Source organism: Patagioenas fasciata, chromosome 5, assembly GCF_037038585.1.
Source record: "Patagioenas fasciata isolate bPatFas1 chromosome 5, bPatFas1.hap1, whole genome shotgun sequence".
NCBI classification, from domain to species: Eukaryota; Metazoa; Chordata; class Aves; order Columbiformes; family Columbidae; genus Patagioenas; species Patagioenas fasciata.
Genome location: NC_092524.1, coordinates 53,411,592 through 53,428,576, shown reverse-complemented (window position 1 = coordinate 53,428,576; position 16,985 = coordinate 53,411,592). Strand labels below are relative to the sequence as shown.

At 38.8% G+C, this 16,985-nt stretch overlaps 1 protein-coding gene across 3 annotated transcripts in view; it reads left to right on the top strand.

Annotated features, from left to right (window-relative positions):
- The window catches only part of TTC7B (tetratricopeptide repeat domain 7B), a 145,473-nt gene that overhangs the window by 5,422 nt on the left and 123,066 nt on the right, over positions 1–16,985 (top strand). For all 3 annotated transcript variants that reach the window (XM_065839842.2, XM_065839840.2, XM_071809553.1), the window contains exons 2-3: positions 14,442–14,596; positions 15,753–15,921. In XM_065839842.2, the coding sequence (XP_065695914.1) occupies positions 14,442–14,596; positions 15,753–15,921 (324 nt within the window). The remainder of the gene's footprint in view (positions 1–14,441; positions 14,597–15,752; positions 15,922–16,985) is intronic.

Here is a 16,985-nt window from a genome sequence, read left to right as displayed (position 1 = left end):
TTTCCTCTCAACAGCTTGTCTCTATAGTTTTTTATTATATGTTAGATTTAGCCTTGCAGAACAAGGGAGCTGAGAGGAGTTAGGAGAAGAGTAGCAAAACCAAATGATCAGGAAGTATTTTACACTTCTATTTTTTGTTTGTCACTTTCTATACTGCTTCTTTATCTCTATATAAGTAGGATGTGAAAATAGAAACATCTTATCAGTTTTCATTTGTTTTGCTCCCTTGTGAAATACAAGACCTCAGATGTGTGGTTAAAGCTTATCCTCAGAGTAAACCAGGGATTTCTAAACCTCTTAGGACTCATGCCCTACTTAGAAGGTGTTTATCAAATTTGTTTGGTTTTTATACACACAGCTTGTCATGCAATTTTTATGTGGAAAGCTTTCCGAAGAGATCTACCTCTCCAACAAAAAAGTTTGCAGACCATCATGTGACATGCCTTTTTGCATTTTCACAAAGGTGGAAATGAGGCACTCTCTTCATTTGTTATCTTTTTTGTTTTCCTTCTGTTGTGTTCACTATCATATTTACAGAACAATTGTACTAAGGACGGACATTTTTCTGAATGAAGACCAAAGATTGTGACAGTACTAAGATGTGTTGCCTTATTTTTTTTGACTGACAGCTTTATTTCTTCAGATAACCAGGGGTGTTACAACAGTGTGAGTGATGATGTAGATCTGCTGCTTGTGTTCCAGCTGTAATCTGGAAGAGGAAATGCTTGCGTAGTCAAGATCGTTTCACAAGTAACCAAGCTGGTCTGTTGCCTTGCTGCTGGTGCACAGAGGAGTCTTTCTTGCTACCTTTACTCAAGCTGCTCCTTCTTTATGCATTTTCCCCCAGATACATGTTCCTGGCCTCTCCCTCCCCCAAGAGGTGGCACTTGCCGTGCTGAGCCAGCAGAAAACTCTCTGCTCCTCTTTCTGGGGTTGGTTTCTGCTGGCTTGCTGAGCTGATTTACCTCCCCAGGGCTCTGAAGAGTAGTATAACAGCTGGTGGAAAATGAACAGGGGCAGCAGCCAGTGAAGAGCAAAGGCAAGGGGAACCTTCTTCTCCCACTGTGAGGAACCAATTGGTCTGAGCGAAATTAACTAAGTACTTCTGGGTATTTGGACCTTGTAGCTGCTTAAATTTATAAGGATACTTCCATATATTACGAACATAATGACTTCAGAAATTAGGCATCTCGCATATTGATGTTGGGTTGGTTGCACTCTTGCTTTGTTTAAGAGTTATAAGAAGAAATGGTAGCCTGACTTTTCAGTGTTTATATACTGGTATATGTCTGTATTAGAGCTGCTCTAGGTTCCTTTAACCTGACTTCAAGGGTTAAAGGTTATCATTAGCTTTTCTGTCAGGAAATAAGTTCATTGGCATAAACTCAGGATCATTGATACCACTTCTGTTTGAATTTGATTTGCATGGTAGCGAAGAAAGGGGCAGAAGGTCTTTAACGATGCCAAATGTGGGCTGTTCTCCCTCCTGGCTAAATCTGAGCCATTCCTCCTCCCCCAAAATCTGTATTATAAAGAATCAGATTTTAGACGTTGATGTTTAAATTCTTTTCAGTTTTCTCTGCACTGAATACTGTTTAATTGGTGATCTGATAAGTAGTGACTGAAGACAATAACTATGTAAAAAGCGGAGTGGCAAGATGTTGAGATAAATTGGAGTGAGGATGTCTGGCTAATAGTCCTGTGTTTGTTCCTAGCAAGACCTTTTATCATTGGAGAGCATTTGATCTCTGCTCCAGGCTCTGGGAAAGAGTGCTGAATCTGGGCATGTCTCTGGTGTCAGCAAATGTGTGGCAGAATGCACAGTGGCAGTTATTAGTAAGCTACTCTGATCAGAGATGTCATCGGTTGCTCTCTTGGTTCAGGAGGTGTTGCATGAATCTCTGCAAGTTCCCACCTCACTGATGGTCTGGGTGTGATCGATAGGATCCCACTCAAAATGTGTATTCACAAACAGAAATCCTTTACTAGAATATCTGTTTATCTTCAAGAGAAGGGAATTCATGAAAGGTAGTGTTTTGGGTTTTTTTGTCTTTCTTTAAATTGGTGTAGTTGTAAAAGAATTTTAAATATTTTAAAGATTTTGCTACAGCTTTATAGTTTGTATGTTGTTTTTTCCATCAGGATCTTGATTCATTCAGTTTACAGAAGACTGGACTCTAGAGACAGAGCTCTAAATCTCAAGGCCAGGATCAAATATTTCATAAAATCATTCATTCTGTCTTTATAATTATCTTGATCAATGCCTGCTGAATTATCACTTAAGAAATCTGTAATGTAGTAGGAAGAAACCTGCCTGCCTTAAGCACCGTTATTCAGTTTGTCACACCGATTAGTACTCTGTAGAGGTGGCATTTTAACAACGATTAATCAACAACTCAGGTTTTGCTACATCTGCTCCATAGCTGATATTTCTGACATGTAACATGTAAAGGACGATAAAGCAAAGGAGGGTCTTTGAAACGTGTGCTTGTCTTGTCTGGAAAAGAGGAGAGGATCAGGATCTGAATCTAGCAAATACTTAGGAGTTGATTCTTTGATAATGAAAGTAGATCATGAATGTGTTAAGCTGCACTGATAGAATGGATGAAATAAAAGGGGACTTGTGTGTTACAGTATTTGACAAATGCTGCTCTTCCACTGTTAAGCACCCTGTTTAAAGGTATAGTCTGAAACCGTCTATTGTTGTTCTGCCTTGGTTGCTTCCTTGGCTGATATAATTTAGAGCTTCCCATTTATTGGAATAAAGGAGCGGTCTTCTCAGCCTGGATGGAGCGTGCTGGGTGCTGGAGCCCTGGCGCAGGCAGCCTCTTGGGGAGTTGTGCAGAGATGGAGGGTGTTGCCAGGTTTCACAGAACACTTACCCTTCCTCTTCCCAAAAGGTGGTGTAAAGTGTGCTGCTTTCACAAAAAATGGGTGTGGAATCCCCCTTGGCTCTAGATAAATCCTGAATGCAGCTCTTGAAAAGGTAACCAAGATAGGAAAACACCAGCAGCTTCCAGGCCCTCCCCTATTTTTTCCTGCAGTTAATTGTGTGAACAAGTTGCTGCTAATCTTTCTATGTGCCTTATTTCAAATTCAGGTTTGCCTGGGCTCAGTTTCCAGCTACACTTCTGTTTTTCTTTTTACCTTTTAATTACAGTCCCTTTACCTTAAAGGTAATGGAGAGAAAACACTGCATTAATCAAGGCTCTAGTGGGATTGCTTTAGAGCTGGATTTAAGGAGAGGCAGAAGCAGGGGACCTACAGCTTTTAGGACAGCTGACAGAACTAAAAATGAAAAAAAAAAACAACAACAAACAAACCAAAACAAAACAAAAAACCAAAAAAACCCCAACACAATAGCAAAGTTGCTAAAAGATTATTCTGTCTTAAAACTGCTGGTTATGTACCCAAGACAATAATTGCTGAAAGTGACAAGTACAGGCTACTGCTTCTCAAGATTTACTTGAGATTTCCCAGGTGGAGCTAGTGGGGGAAGAGGATGAAAAGAGGCTGTTTTTTCTGAGTGACAGGCTTTATGAAATAGTTGAGAACTGCAAGATATCTTCTGGGGAACAGAGGCTCATCTGTGTGCTTCATCGGAGCTTTGAACCATCCCATAGATACTTTAAAAAATGTCCCTCTTCTGACCTGACAATTAACCAGTGATTAATACAGAGAGATGTCCAAGGAGTGAAGGTATAAGGAAGTGTTCCTGGTATATAAGAAGTTGCACAGAGTCAGGATGTCTTCAATATCTTATTTCTTCTTTTTTTGCTAACCATTTTCTTTCCCTCCTTGGATTTCATTGTCATCATCTGTCAAATTTGCACTGTGCTGCAGTGTAGCTGTTGGGCAGTGCATGGCCAAGAGCCACTGTCCCCATGATGTGGTTTGGTTTTACCTCCATCTAAATAGTCTCTAGTCTGTTGTTGTTAGTAGTGACAGGAAAACTGGTTTGTCATTTGAGAAACAAATCATGGCAAGAAGCAAGATTAAAAAGAACTTCTAGCTATCACAGCATGTGCTTTTCCTGTTCTCCAAGCCACTCTTTGATCTTCTTTGTAACTTAAACAAAACATAAATGGAAAGAAACTAAATTTTGATCACTTTCCATCAGTGCAGTTTCTAGAACTGTTCCCAGTTAAACACCCAAAGTTGATGCTTATCCTGTTTCCCAGGCTTAATGGTTCCCAGTCTTCGGTATGACCTGCATTCTTATTTCTTGGTTTTATATTGCGTTTGATTGAATGGACCAAGTTTAACCCAAGCACAAACTTATCAATAATCTAGATGATACGCTCTGGCTGTCCTGGTTTGATTATTATGGTTCTGATGGTCTTAACATTTCACAAAATTTGGGAACTCGAATATTAAAAAAAACCCCATAAAAACGATACAATTTGAAACAGTTGCTGCAGTTTTCTGTTCTTCTTAGTATGTGCCCCCATAAAATAAATTTCTGTAGTAGTGGTACTTTGGAAGTAGATTTGCCTATGCATAAATAGTCTGGAAAACCTATAGTTTTTTTTCAAAGCGAGTTTTGGCTGTCAGGCAGGAAAATTACCTAGATACTGCAGAGGTGCGCGGTAAAAGGGTGCCATGCCCTCTGTGTACTTAAGAGGCAGAGGAGTGAATGACCGTGTATAATTAAAGGCATTAATAAGTACAATTAAGTTTCTTTGAGGAGCTGACTCTGTATTTTCTGCTTTTGGTTTTACATGTGTATCATCTGCATCAGTTGGCAGCCTTTCTGCCAGTAGTGCCTGTTGATCCACATGTGTTCTCTTGCTACTCTTTTACTGTCCCCAGAGACCTGACTGGACAAGATCCTGGGTGACCTGCTCCGGTTGATCTTGCCTAGAGCAGGGCTGTTGGACTGGATGATCTCCAGAGGTCCCTCCCAACCTCATCCATCCTGTGAATTCTTGCCACTTACCAGTCAGTGATGGAATCATAAGGGACATCTGTATATCCATATATTGTTTTTCTTTGATGTAAACCTTGTATAAATCTAACACAAGTTTTAGCATTAATGTAAGTTTAAGTAACTTCTAGTCAGAAAACTGGAATGAGTACTTGGAGGCTTCTGCTGATATTCCTCTTCAGGTACAGCTGATACTCTTAATGTCTGTTACATGCATCATGAACAAAGCAAATGTCTTTGTTTTAAATGTATGGTAAACTTATTCAGAGTTAGAAAACATGTGCTTCATGCTGTTTCTGCCAGATCAGTATGAAACAAGCTCTGGATCCAGGATTTCCAGATCCTCCTGTGGAAGAAAGCTCAATTTCAAAATGGTCTTCTTCATAAATGTTCTGTGACATGTTGTAGGATTTTTCTCCTCTTCAGCTGTTTTTAATAGAAACTTTGCTCTGTAATTTTTGGCTAGGTAATATATGGAGTAATTGACCCCTTTGGGATCCTTCTTGCTGTATCCCACTCCTGGATAAAAATTCCTCTGTTTTTTAGATTTTAGGCGTAATGATTATCCAACATGTTTTAGGAAGTCTGAAGGAAAAATCCTCTCAAGATAATGCAACATGTAGCCCTCCAGTATTCTGACTTTTCAGTATTACCTATAGAGAGAATAAAATTTTTAGGGATTGAGCAGGAGGAATTCCAAGCTAGTTTTGCACTGGGAAAATTTCAAGCACCAGAACAGAGACTACAAGTCAAGTCTCGACTTACTGGAATCTTGCACGTCAACTTATGGTCTTATTGGGATACTGGAAACCTCATATTTGTCCTCGTTACACCTTGACCCTTTCCTCCCCTGCTTTTTAATTTTTTTTTTTTTAATTAGTATTTTTAGTCCTGGGTTAAGACTTTAAAAAAAATTATTATTTTATTTCTCTTTCTGGAATCTACTACAGGGCAGGTGTAAGAACAGCAGCATCTTCTGTTCTTACAACTTCATGCTTCATCTGATTGATCTCACCTCATGCAGTATCTTCATTTGGAACTAATGATAACTGATCTTTTGACTTCAATGGGTTTGGACAATTGTGGTTTTTAAGAGTCTGAAATACTGAAGATTTTGGTGGAGAGTGGATGAAGGGATGCAACATGCTTCTGGGTAGGTTATCTGCTTACTTACAAGGAAAGATTAAAGTTTGTTTTGGCAGTCATCTCAGATTCTGTAGCTAGTTTGCTCTCTGTTTCCTATTCCTAAATACTTACTATTCAAATTCAAATCCTCAGGGCTTGAGTCTGAGGTTGAGCCTCCTTGCTTAAATTTTGTGGCAGGAGATTTTATCCTAATCTGTGTATTTTTCTTGCAACTGTGTAATTCAGAAGAGTGAAACAAAATACTAAGAATCCCTATTTTCATCTATGCCATTTGGTGTATAAGGAAGAAAATACTGATTTTTTTTTTTTTCCCCTTACTCTTTCTTGCTTTAGATGTTGAGCTGTTGAAGCTCCATAACATGTATGGGATCATGGACACTCTTGCCAGTGTGCCACAGCACACGTGACGTGGATGTTTCATTTCACAGGAACTTCCTGTGTATGGAGCCCTGATCCCAGGAGCAGGGCTGTTGATAGTCATTGCCACAGAGGTGACAGCAATTATGTTATCTGTGAGAGGTATGTTTCCATTGTACCTTTCAAGTGTTTACTTGTGATGTTAAGAACACAGCTGGGATATATAATTATCAGGCCCTTTTAGAAAATATCATATTTTCTGCATTAATATTAGGAACACTCGAGAAAACACACAGATAGTAGTTGTGGCATAGATAACATAACTTTCAGTGTTTTGCTTTGATTTTTATCTAAGGCTGTTGAACCACCACAGGAAAAGCAATAATTTAACAAAGCCGTTTTGTACCCCACAGAACAAGAAGTAGCAGGTTCATTAGTTCTGTTGAGAACACTTAGTCTTCCCTATGGATGTATCTTGGTGTACTCTGGAATTGAATGATCTTTTCAAGTCAGCTCTTGGAGAGGGGTTCTGCAGCAAGAGCTCCTTATCTGTGTTCAGTCAGTGTTGTTGGTTGTTTGGGGTTTTTTAAGCTATGTTCAGTGTTGTCATTCTTTCCTTTTTCTCTCCTTCTCTCCAAGCTTACTTTTAGAAAGGAATTTAGAGCTAGATATTCCTCTTGCCTAGCCTGCTAACAACCCCTGGGCTCTTCAACAAATGTATAGAGGTTGTCGCAGCATTCATAAAAAACCTGATTATTTTGTATTTTAGCATGTGATTCAGTGGATGAATGAAGATGGACCATGGTTTTAAGCTAATAGTAATAAGTATTCTTCATTGTTCTTGACCCACGATGAATGAAGATTAATCCTCTGTTTTAATTCTCTGTTTTTCTGTGAGAAGCTGCTTCCGATCCTAATAGTGTGATAACAATTTTGCTTCAAAAAGCAGATGTTAAAAATCAAGTAGCAAAGCAGCTGTCATGGTATTTTTAGACACTGTTTTACAAAGACATGACATAATGTGTGGGTTTTCTCGCACCCTGTATTTATTCCAGCCATTATTCTCATTTTGAAGGTGGCTGGGTGTTGAGGGTTTTGATTGCGGGGTGACAATAAAACCCTGGCAGATGTATTGTTAACCTCCTCTCCCCCAGAGCTCCCCCTTTTCCCCCCCCCCTCCCCCCTTCCCGCTCAGGACAGGCAATCGGGAGGGAAAGAAGGACAGAGAGAAGAGAGTTGGACAAAATTAATGTTTTACTAATGCTACTAATAAGAATAGAGAAAATAACGCAAAATATACAAAACCAATCTTGAAAGTCTCAGCAACTGCAGAGCTGGCACCCAAAGTCCTGGATTGGACTCTGCAGCCAACCGGAGCTGGACTCAGTCTGTCACTGGGCCTCAGTTCGCAGGAACGACCAGCAAGGTCCTCTCCTAATGTCGGCCATAAGGGAAAAGGGAAAAAAGGGACGAGATCCTCGTGATCTCCCACTTTTATATGAAGTATTCACGTGAATGGAATGTTATACACCGTTGGTCAGTTTCTTGGTCACCAGTTTCTCGTTGCCCCTCTTGCGAGATGTCCATCTGTGCTTATCAATAACTTCACATTCCATTGCTAGGTTTACTAAAACATGTATCTGGTTCTCCAGGAAAATGCAGCTAATAGGAAGGCTTTAGCTGACAGGCAAATTCACTGAAAGAGAAACTTGTTTTTTAACAAAACCGGGACATTGGGATTGATTCATATTGCAAAGAGGGACAGCCATCTCTATACAAGGTTCTTCTTAAGACATTTTGTATAAGCCTGTCTAAGCTTTCTCTAAGCTGAAAGAAAGCAGCTTGCATGTGTAGAAGTATCCGAGTTTTTGCTCTCAGTGCCAGCAGAAATGAATGTTTCACCTAAAGCATCCTTCAGTTTGTCACGTAGTTCCAAGGTGCTCAGACTTGTCTTTGTTTATAGGCAGAGGACATCCTATTTGGCAGGGGGATTATTTCAGTGATGCTGTGATGTTGCAGAAACAGGTGGGAAAGGTAGGCTGTCCTTCCCCAGTTAGGAAATGGTTCTGCAATGCAGTTATGATAGAAGTCATCAAATATCCCCTAACTCTCCTAAGTAAGTGTTGTTGATGAACTCTTCAGCACAGGTATGGATGAATAAGAGGGAGTCTTTCCTTTGCTCAAGAATTTTTATATTGATCCATAACTATCTCAGTTTTCTAAAAGTGGGAAACTCATCTTCATGATATTGAAACTGTTCATGAATGTTTTTTTTTCCATTTTTCTTCCAAAACATAATTCAGATTGAAAGAACACTGAACTTCAAGGTATCTTAAAACCTTTACACTGTTTAGTTCTGTCTTTATAAAGTGTCTTATAGAACATTATGGTGTAGGTCACTAATACTGCACTGGAAGAAAAAGAAAAGCAATTTCTTCTCAAACATCACTTACATTATTTCAGGATGTCTTGAGGGATAGCTAAAACTGATTAAAAACACTGCTAGAGCTATGGTTTTATAAATTTTTTTTTTTTTTTTCAGAAATGCCCACGTAATTGGAATTTTGTTCTAAGCACCATTGAGGCTTCATCTTACTGGCACAGCATGGTTGACGTGCCTCGAGCCAATGTTTTGTTAAATAAGTACTCTCTCAGTCATAATTTGATTTAAAAATTTGTTGCCAATGTCTGGCTCCAACTGACTGACTTAGCAGATGAGCGACTCGGTAAATAAGGAAACGCGGCTTTGCAGTAACTTTTATGGTTTGCATTCTGTGACTTGTTGCCTTCCAGTGTTAGTTCCCAGCAGCTGAGCAAGTGCAGCACTTCAAAGCCAGTCTGACCAGAACCATTTCTCTAACAGTGCTGTGTATCATGCAATGTAGCAGGGAAAGGGTGAGTTGTGCTGCGTAGGGGTGACCTTGAAGAACAGCTTTTGTTTTGATGCTTCATCAGCTCTGTGTGGAAGTTGCAGCTGTTTTTTCATCTCCCACCTGTACTCTGAAGGAAAGTATGCATAATATATGTTGCTGCACTGTGATGGTCCCTAGCTAGTGTATGGATCAGTAGTTTCTCTAACTTGCATCATGATGGGAATAAATTACCTGGGTGCTAAAGACTACTTTGATTCTCATCTCGAGGTCTGGATACCTTCAGTGTATGTGCCATCATGAACTTAAGGCTTTTCTATTGCTTGTTTCTTGTCCTTAGACACAGTATCTTTTTTTCAAGTCATTGTCAGAGAATAAACTTATCTTAGGTTGGGGGTGGAGAGGGTAAGAGGGGGAAGAGAGAGAGAGAGGCTAAATTAAATTTTCCAGAGGTGGCTTATTGTTTCTCTCCTCTGACTTTCCCCAGTGTGAGAAATTCTGCTGTGTACAAGAGAGAAAAAATCTTACAAACTTTCAGCAGAGTGTTAGATCTGTGTCTGTGCTTGTATGGTTCTCCTGTGGCCCCACAAATGGGTGAGACTTGGAGCTTTTAGGGCTGGTCTTCATCTTCCTGTGGTGCAGCTGTGGAGCAACTGGAGTATGGAGGGGAATCTGGCTACATCTGCTCTTGCATGTGCCAGTGCTGTTCTTCGGTTACAGGCAAAATTATTATTTTCTCTCTTTAGTAACGGGTGGTTTCAGCGCTTTGTTTAAAGAATCCTCATGCCTCAGGGAATGCATTTTCGCACCTAACAGTGCAATAGTTTCTTTTTTCCTACTGTCTAACCTGTTCTTCAAGATATCTGCTAATCTACTGTAACCATTCAAATGAGTTTTATCACATGCTTCCATGACAATTTTGCAGTTTATATAAACAAAGCATCTCTGGCAGCTGGTGCACAGTCTAGCAGTGTTTTTACCTGTCTTTCCATGAAGATAGATCTACTGTATTTAGCTTTAATTAAGGAAATGCTTGTTACAGGAGTGTGAGTCAGAAGAATGTTTGAGACCTACTTGAAGGAATGCATATGAGAGGAAAGGCATGTGTGATACTTTCTCCTTTGGCACGTTTGAAGTTCTGATATTTGAAGTGTTGAAGAATGTCGATGATAGACCTCACTCATTGCAAGCAGCCTTGATGATATTTCAGCTCCTGAACCAAAGCACTGATTTTTTTACTGTCACTTGAATTCCATGTTATGTTTGACATTTGTGTTTCCTTAGCCTTCTTTGGAAATCAAGTTTGCTTAGTGAAGCATTAAGTTGAATAGAAGGAAAGAGGATGTTGCTTGATAAATGAAATACTTTGGTTTTGATGAGTACAGATCAGGGATCTGCATCCTCTGAACATGTTCTGAAGCACAATTTTGTAAGTTTGAAGTGGGCCTCTGATCTCTGAGACCCTTTCACGCAGCACATGTTAAACTCTTTACACCAATGACTAACCTGCCTTGCACTGGTTTACAAAACCTACTGTCTTTTCAATGTGTGCAGTTTGCACTCTTTCATTTCCAGAGAGATGGAGCAGTTGCAGAGAGTGCAATCCTACAAGGTGCTATACTAAAACTATATTTGAGCAGGGTAATGTTGGTCATAATATCTGACTTTACTATTTGTTTATAATAATACTGTGGCTATACTAATGAAATGTGGAACTTGGAACAAGGCTGTAACAAGGGGGATTTGGTCTGAAATATCATGTCTAGAATGAGTCAATTTAATGTCTTGTTTAGTTTGCAGCTTGAAACTGAAGCTATGCAAGCCATTGAGTTTTATAAATTATGCTAAGATTTCTGTTTGAAGGAAAAAAAAGAACATGCTGAAAATAAACTGTAACAAATAGATGCTGAGTGTATTTAAAAAAAAAATCTAATTTTAGCATATTGCTTCTCATGGAAAGTTTGCTTTATTGCAGTAAGTGACAATTGTCTCTACCGTTTGTGCTTTTTAGTGAATGTATCTGTGCTTGCAGAAAATCTGTTGATATTGATGGAAAATTACTTCCTTTGAAAAGTCTTGTGAAGTGAAGCATTATGCCCTGACAGAACCGACTGTGTTGGGCAAAGGAGACAGGTCTCTGACAGCCAGAGAGCTGCAAGAGCTGGCCAATGTCTTTGCAAGGACACCGCCATATTTTTAAAAGGTCTTGGTGATCAAGGATGGTCCCTGGCAAATGGAAAAAGGCAAATATGACCATTTACAAGGTCAAGAAGGAGGATGCAGGGACTGCATGTTGATCAGCCTGACCTCAGGCCCTGGGAGGATTCTGAAAACCAGCTGGAAGGATAAGGAGATGACTGTGATCAGTTGACGTGGGTTTATCAAGGACTAACCAGGCAGATAGCTTTTGATGAGAAGTGACTGACTGTATGGATGAAGTGGGGATGGGGCTATCGTTGGCTTCAGCTTTGTCTAGGCTTTGGACACAGTTCCCTATAGTGTATCTCGTAGCTCCATTGAGAAAACAGGTGGCCTAGCAGGTGGGTGGAAAACTGGCTGCGCTCAGAGTTTGGATCACAGGTCAAAAAAAGAAAAACTGATCTGTGACATATTAGAAATGGGGCCTCAGGAGCTGATAGTGCAGTCCATACTGTATAGTATTTTTCTTGCTAATGTAAACATTGAGAATGCACCCTCAGTTGTTTTGTGCGGGATAGAAAAGGCCTCGGTGTGTTTTTGCCTTTTTCTCTCTTCTCCCTGGGACCGAGGTGCTGCTTCTTGAGACTGGCTGTTCAGTGCAGATGGAGTTAGTGAGGAATTGCATTGAGTATCACTTAGTTTATATTGTAGTCACATTTTATATATATTATTATTAGTAGTATATTAGTATTGTTTCATTATTTTATTAAACTGGTTTATTAAACCGCAACAATAAAATCTGAGCCTTTGTATTTGTAAGAACTTATATTTACCTTCTCTTATTTGTTTTGTAACTGTCCATTGGATGTTTGAGAGGAAAGCATATCAGTCAAACTGTATAAACTGGTCAACTACTTTGATAAGGGATGTGCAAATTCTATGATTTACTGTTGCATGTCAAAAGGTACCATTTGCCATATGAGCACTGAATAGGTAAATAAAAGCACGTTTTGGCTGACAATAGTGGGTAATAAAATTTTATTGTTGTACTGTAGCTGTATTATTAAGTTGTATTAATATTTTTTTTTAATTGGGAATTGTATGCCTTTAATATTTATTTGAAAGATGCCAGGTAGCATTGTGGTTTGGTGTATTTTTTTGACAAATGTCTCTAAAGTAATGGTGTCTCAGGGAGATACTTTGTTTTCTCCTTCCTTATCTTTCAAGGAACCGACATTTTTGGCTAGCGTTTATCAAAGCTGTATCCAGAGTGCGTTGTGCTTGGGATGATAAATTGAGCAGAAAGTGCACAGCTGAGGCAAAATGAAACACATGTGAAGAGGCAGAAAGGTGCATAAAGGTGCTCTTCAAAGAAGAAAGTGCACATGGAAAGTGACACTTAAGATTATTTGGTGTTATCTGATCTAGAGGTGAGATGAATATAGCTGAAACATCAGGAGAAACTTGGGTGGGTAAAAGGAATGGAATTGCTACTGCAAATTTGGGATTAATAAATTTAACAACTATGGTCTGAAAGTCAGAAAACTAAGCAGGCTGGTATCCAGGCTGCATCTGTGGCATGGTTTGTCTTCAGCTGCATGCTGAGATCTTCCCCTTCTGCAGTAGCGTGTAAACAGGAAAAAATGAGTGAATGATGGCTGAGAACAAATAAATGTCTAGATTACCAAGGATATTTTTCCCAGAACACCAAGTAAAAAACATAAGTGCAAAAATAAGGGCTCCCTTGGTACTTGCGTTGTTTGTCTGGTCTCTTAAACTCTGTGGTTTAAGAACCAGCAGTTAGCTGGAAGTTTTAAAGAAAAAAAAATTATAGATTTTTGTATTTCTGTGTGATAAGACATATCACAGGACAGCACTGGTCCTTACATCTTACTGCATAATGGCATTGTCCAGGGCTTGTATACTAGTCTGACTGTCATGAGACTGAAATTTGCTGTAGTTGAAAGGCAAGATAAGGCTGATGCGCTCATACTTTCCGAGGAAAAGCTTTTCCTCTACAGTAACACTGAGTTCTGCACATCTTGGTCTTTCTGTCCCTTCACATAGCCTCTAAGGACAGTGCTAACATTTATAGCATAGTAAGCACGTCTCTGTTTGGTTTTTGCGTTTTCCCTTTTAAAAAATATTTTATTTATTGATAGTTCAGATTTGGGTTATTCAGACATTGTTTGCAAGATGTGATCTGGTCTTCTCAAGTTCCAGATAGTGAGGTGATGACTTTTACAGCTGTCTTCTCACTAATGGAACTACTCGGCATGTTTCAGTAAAATGAGTTCAGTGGTCCTGCATAAGGGTAAGGTAGAGGATTTCTTTCTTGAGTTTCAGCAAATATGTTAGCTGCAGCTTTGCTGGGCAGCCTGGTATCACATCCTACCTTCATGTCTGAGAAGTGGTGATTTGCCTCCTAAGACAGGGGACAATGATGAGAAATGGACTTTAATCCTGAAGAACTGGGATGGCTGGAGCCTTAACAAGGGCTGAGTGATATCTGCATTCTTACAGCTGAGATACAGGTGGTGATCAAATACATCCTGGGGGACTTGTAACTGAAAACTAATTGCATAAATTAATCCAGTGTCTCTCAGTATTCATATTTGACCATACAATAGGCATTTTGTGAAAAACACACCATTCTTTTGATAAAGTTATTATCAGACCTGTATCATGTCATGTTTAGAAAACTACATAAGGCTTTTGAATCAACTGTTGCTTTTTAAGGGGGAAGGGAAGAGTACTGACTTCGGGTTAATGTTCTAATTAATCATAGCTTAGAACACAGGAGACATGATTCTACAATGAATAAGGTGGTAAAAGATAAATTGGCAAGTAAAACGAGGTACCATGTGATGAGTTAAATCTGAAAACTTGATTCAGTGTTAGTTTTGGTTAGTTTGTAGTTAAAAATCAGGCAAAGGCTGCTTCCACTGAAATGTTAGTGAAATGAAGTGTCTAATATTTCACATGTTTGCTTTTATTTACAGATGACATGGCAGAACTTCTTCTTGGGGAGTCCAAACTAGAACAATTTTTGAAGGAAAATGCTCTTAAACAGAACAGTAGTCCACGGGGCCCCCGGCCAAAGCTGACTGAGGTCAGGAAACACCTTACAGCAGCACTTGATAGGGGAAACCTAAAGGTATGTAAGTATGTATGTAAGTCAGTCTGAGCAAGAATTACAAAAGCTGAAATTGACAGGAGGCCTCTGCTGATCTTGGAGAAAAACGTAGAAAATGCTTGTCCGGTGTTCTGTTGTCATCGCTGTTCCCAGAACGTCATCAACACTATTCTGTTTCTTGGCTTGTTGTTTTTTCATGGATTTTTCTTCAGATAATTCTCTTAAATCTTCTCTCCTTAGAAGACTAAGAAAACTGTTATTGACTTCTGGCATGCTTAAGTGAAGTACTTACAGCCTGTTTCGTGGATGTTTTTCTTGGAATATATAACTATATTTTTCTTTGTAGTGCATTAAATAGAAATGTTAGGAAAAAATGCAAAATAGTTCACAAATTTCTGTAATAGTCTTGTAAGTATGCAGGAAAGGTTGCTTAAGTTATGTTCATGGGGGCAGAAAGTGAGGTTAATATGTGAGAATGATTTTCTGTCATAATGTTTTGAGATTAACCATTCTGGCTCTTCTTTGCTTAACTATTAATTGTAGCTATTACATCAGCTTATCTCTTCTATCCTCAATATCCATCTTTTCTGAGATCAAAAGGACCTTGCTTCATGGTCATCTGTAATGTTTTGTTTTCCGTGACTTGTGGGAGTATTAATTTTTCTCTTTCTTTCTTCATTTTTCCACGAATCCTTTTTTCAAGACGTTCCTTCTGCCCTAATACTTTGAAACTGTGCACATTAAATATATAGACTGTGGAACATATATCGTTATGTTTTGATGCTATGTTATTTTCGACTGTGCTTGTGCTGTTAGAAAAAAAAATCATTGTAGGGGTTGTAATGATCAGCTGCCTTTAAATAGTATTGTCACCTGGCAAAGCTGGATCCTGGCTGAGAGGTATTTCTGGTACATGTGTAAATAAATATGTAAATATACCAAATGGCTGGTAATGTTTTTCAGTGGCTTGGAGGGGTGAGATTTTTGTGGATTCACCACCTACTGCAAGCTTCCCAATTATTACATGAAGACACAATTTTGTTGGTTTGTTGCTACGTTAGGAAAAACATCCTGAGGGTTTCTACAGTGCGTATATAGAGAAAACAGACCAAATAATTATCACAAAGAATTAGAAAACAAACCCCAAATAAGCCTTTCTTATTCCTCTCACTTCTAGCCAGAATTCTTACAAGAAGCTAACCTAATTATGGCCAAGTTAAACTATGTGGAAGGTGATTACAAAGAAGCTCTGAACACATATGCCAGAGTTGGAGTTGATGACTTGCAACTATCTGCAGTGCCACCATACAGGCTACGGATGATTGCTGAAGCCTATTCTACTAAAGGTAAGGTTGCTCTTTCCACTATAATAATGTGGAAATAGTTTTTAAAACATTAATTTGCATCTTGTCGGAAGCTAAAGAAATTTTTGGTGTGCTTATCATCAACAAAGTGGTGGAGTACCTTATTTGTAGATGAACAAGAGGATTCCTTGGCTCCTTTAAATTATTCAGAGTTTGTGCTAGGTTGACAAGATTTTACCCCAATTAACATGCTAACTGTGCTGCCACCCAAACCATTTTTTTTATATGTATTTAGAAGTCCTTTGATATGTAAATGTCACTATTAGCAGTATTGCTGAAAGTTAAGCGTTACATAGGTAGTGCAGTTTTGCAGTTGCTGTGGACAGAATTGGAGAAACTTGATTCATCGTGATACCTTTTGCTGAATGTTAAAATGCTCAACTTAAGCAAAATTGATAAACTTAATTGCTACTTAAAAATAGTAATAACATGATAAAATAACTTCAAGCAGTGCATTTCTTGTGCAATTTTATTTTTATATTCTTACCTGAATATATATATATTTTTTAAATATTTGAAAGTCAAATTAATAGTTAATTTTTTTTTTTACTAGTCTAGTCATTGTAATGTTGGCCTTGTGTCTTAAGGTGGCAGTGCCACTTCAGTTTAGAAAACTCATTAATAGGCTGTAAGCTGGGTCAGTGTGTTGAGGAAAGTGGCAGTTTGTGTGCCGTAGGTTTATTGGAATTTACTGTGTTTAAATGTTTGCTTTGGTCTGCTCTGTTTAAGCCTGGGTTTGGTCTACATATATGCTTTCTGGTTTTGCAAGAGGAGTGTCAAAGTCAGTAAACATAATTTATGAGAGACTTCAATAGTATTCACTGACAACTGGTCAAGGATTGTTTCCAACATTAGTCTTGGAAGAGAGTGTTTTCTCCAACACAGTCCTCTAGTAAATGTAAGACAAGCGTGAATCAATTATCCATAGAGATGTCAAGGAAATAAGAGAACTAACTGGTAGCAGAGACAAAAGGATGCTTCCTGAATCTGGGTAATATTTCGGTCAAAGTGGGAAGGGAGGACACGGCCAGTTCTTATATGTGATG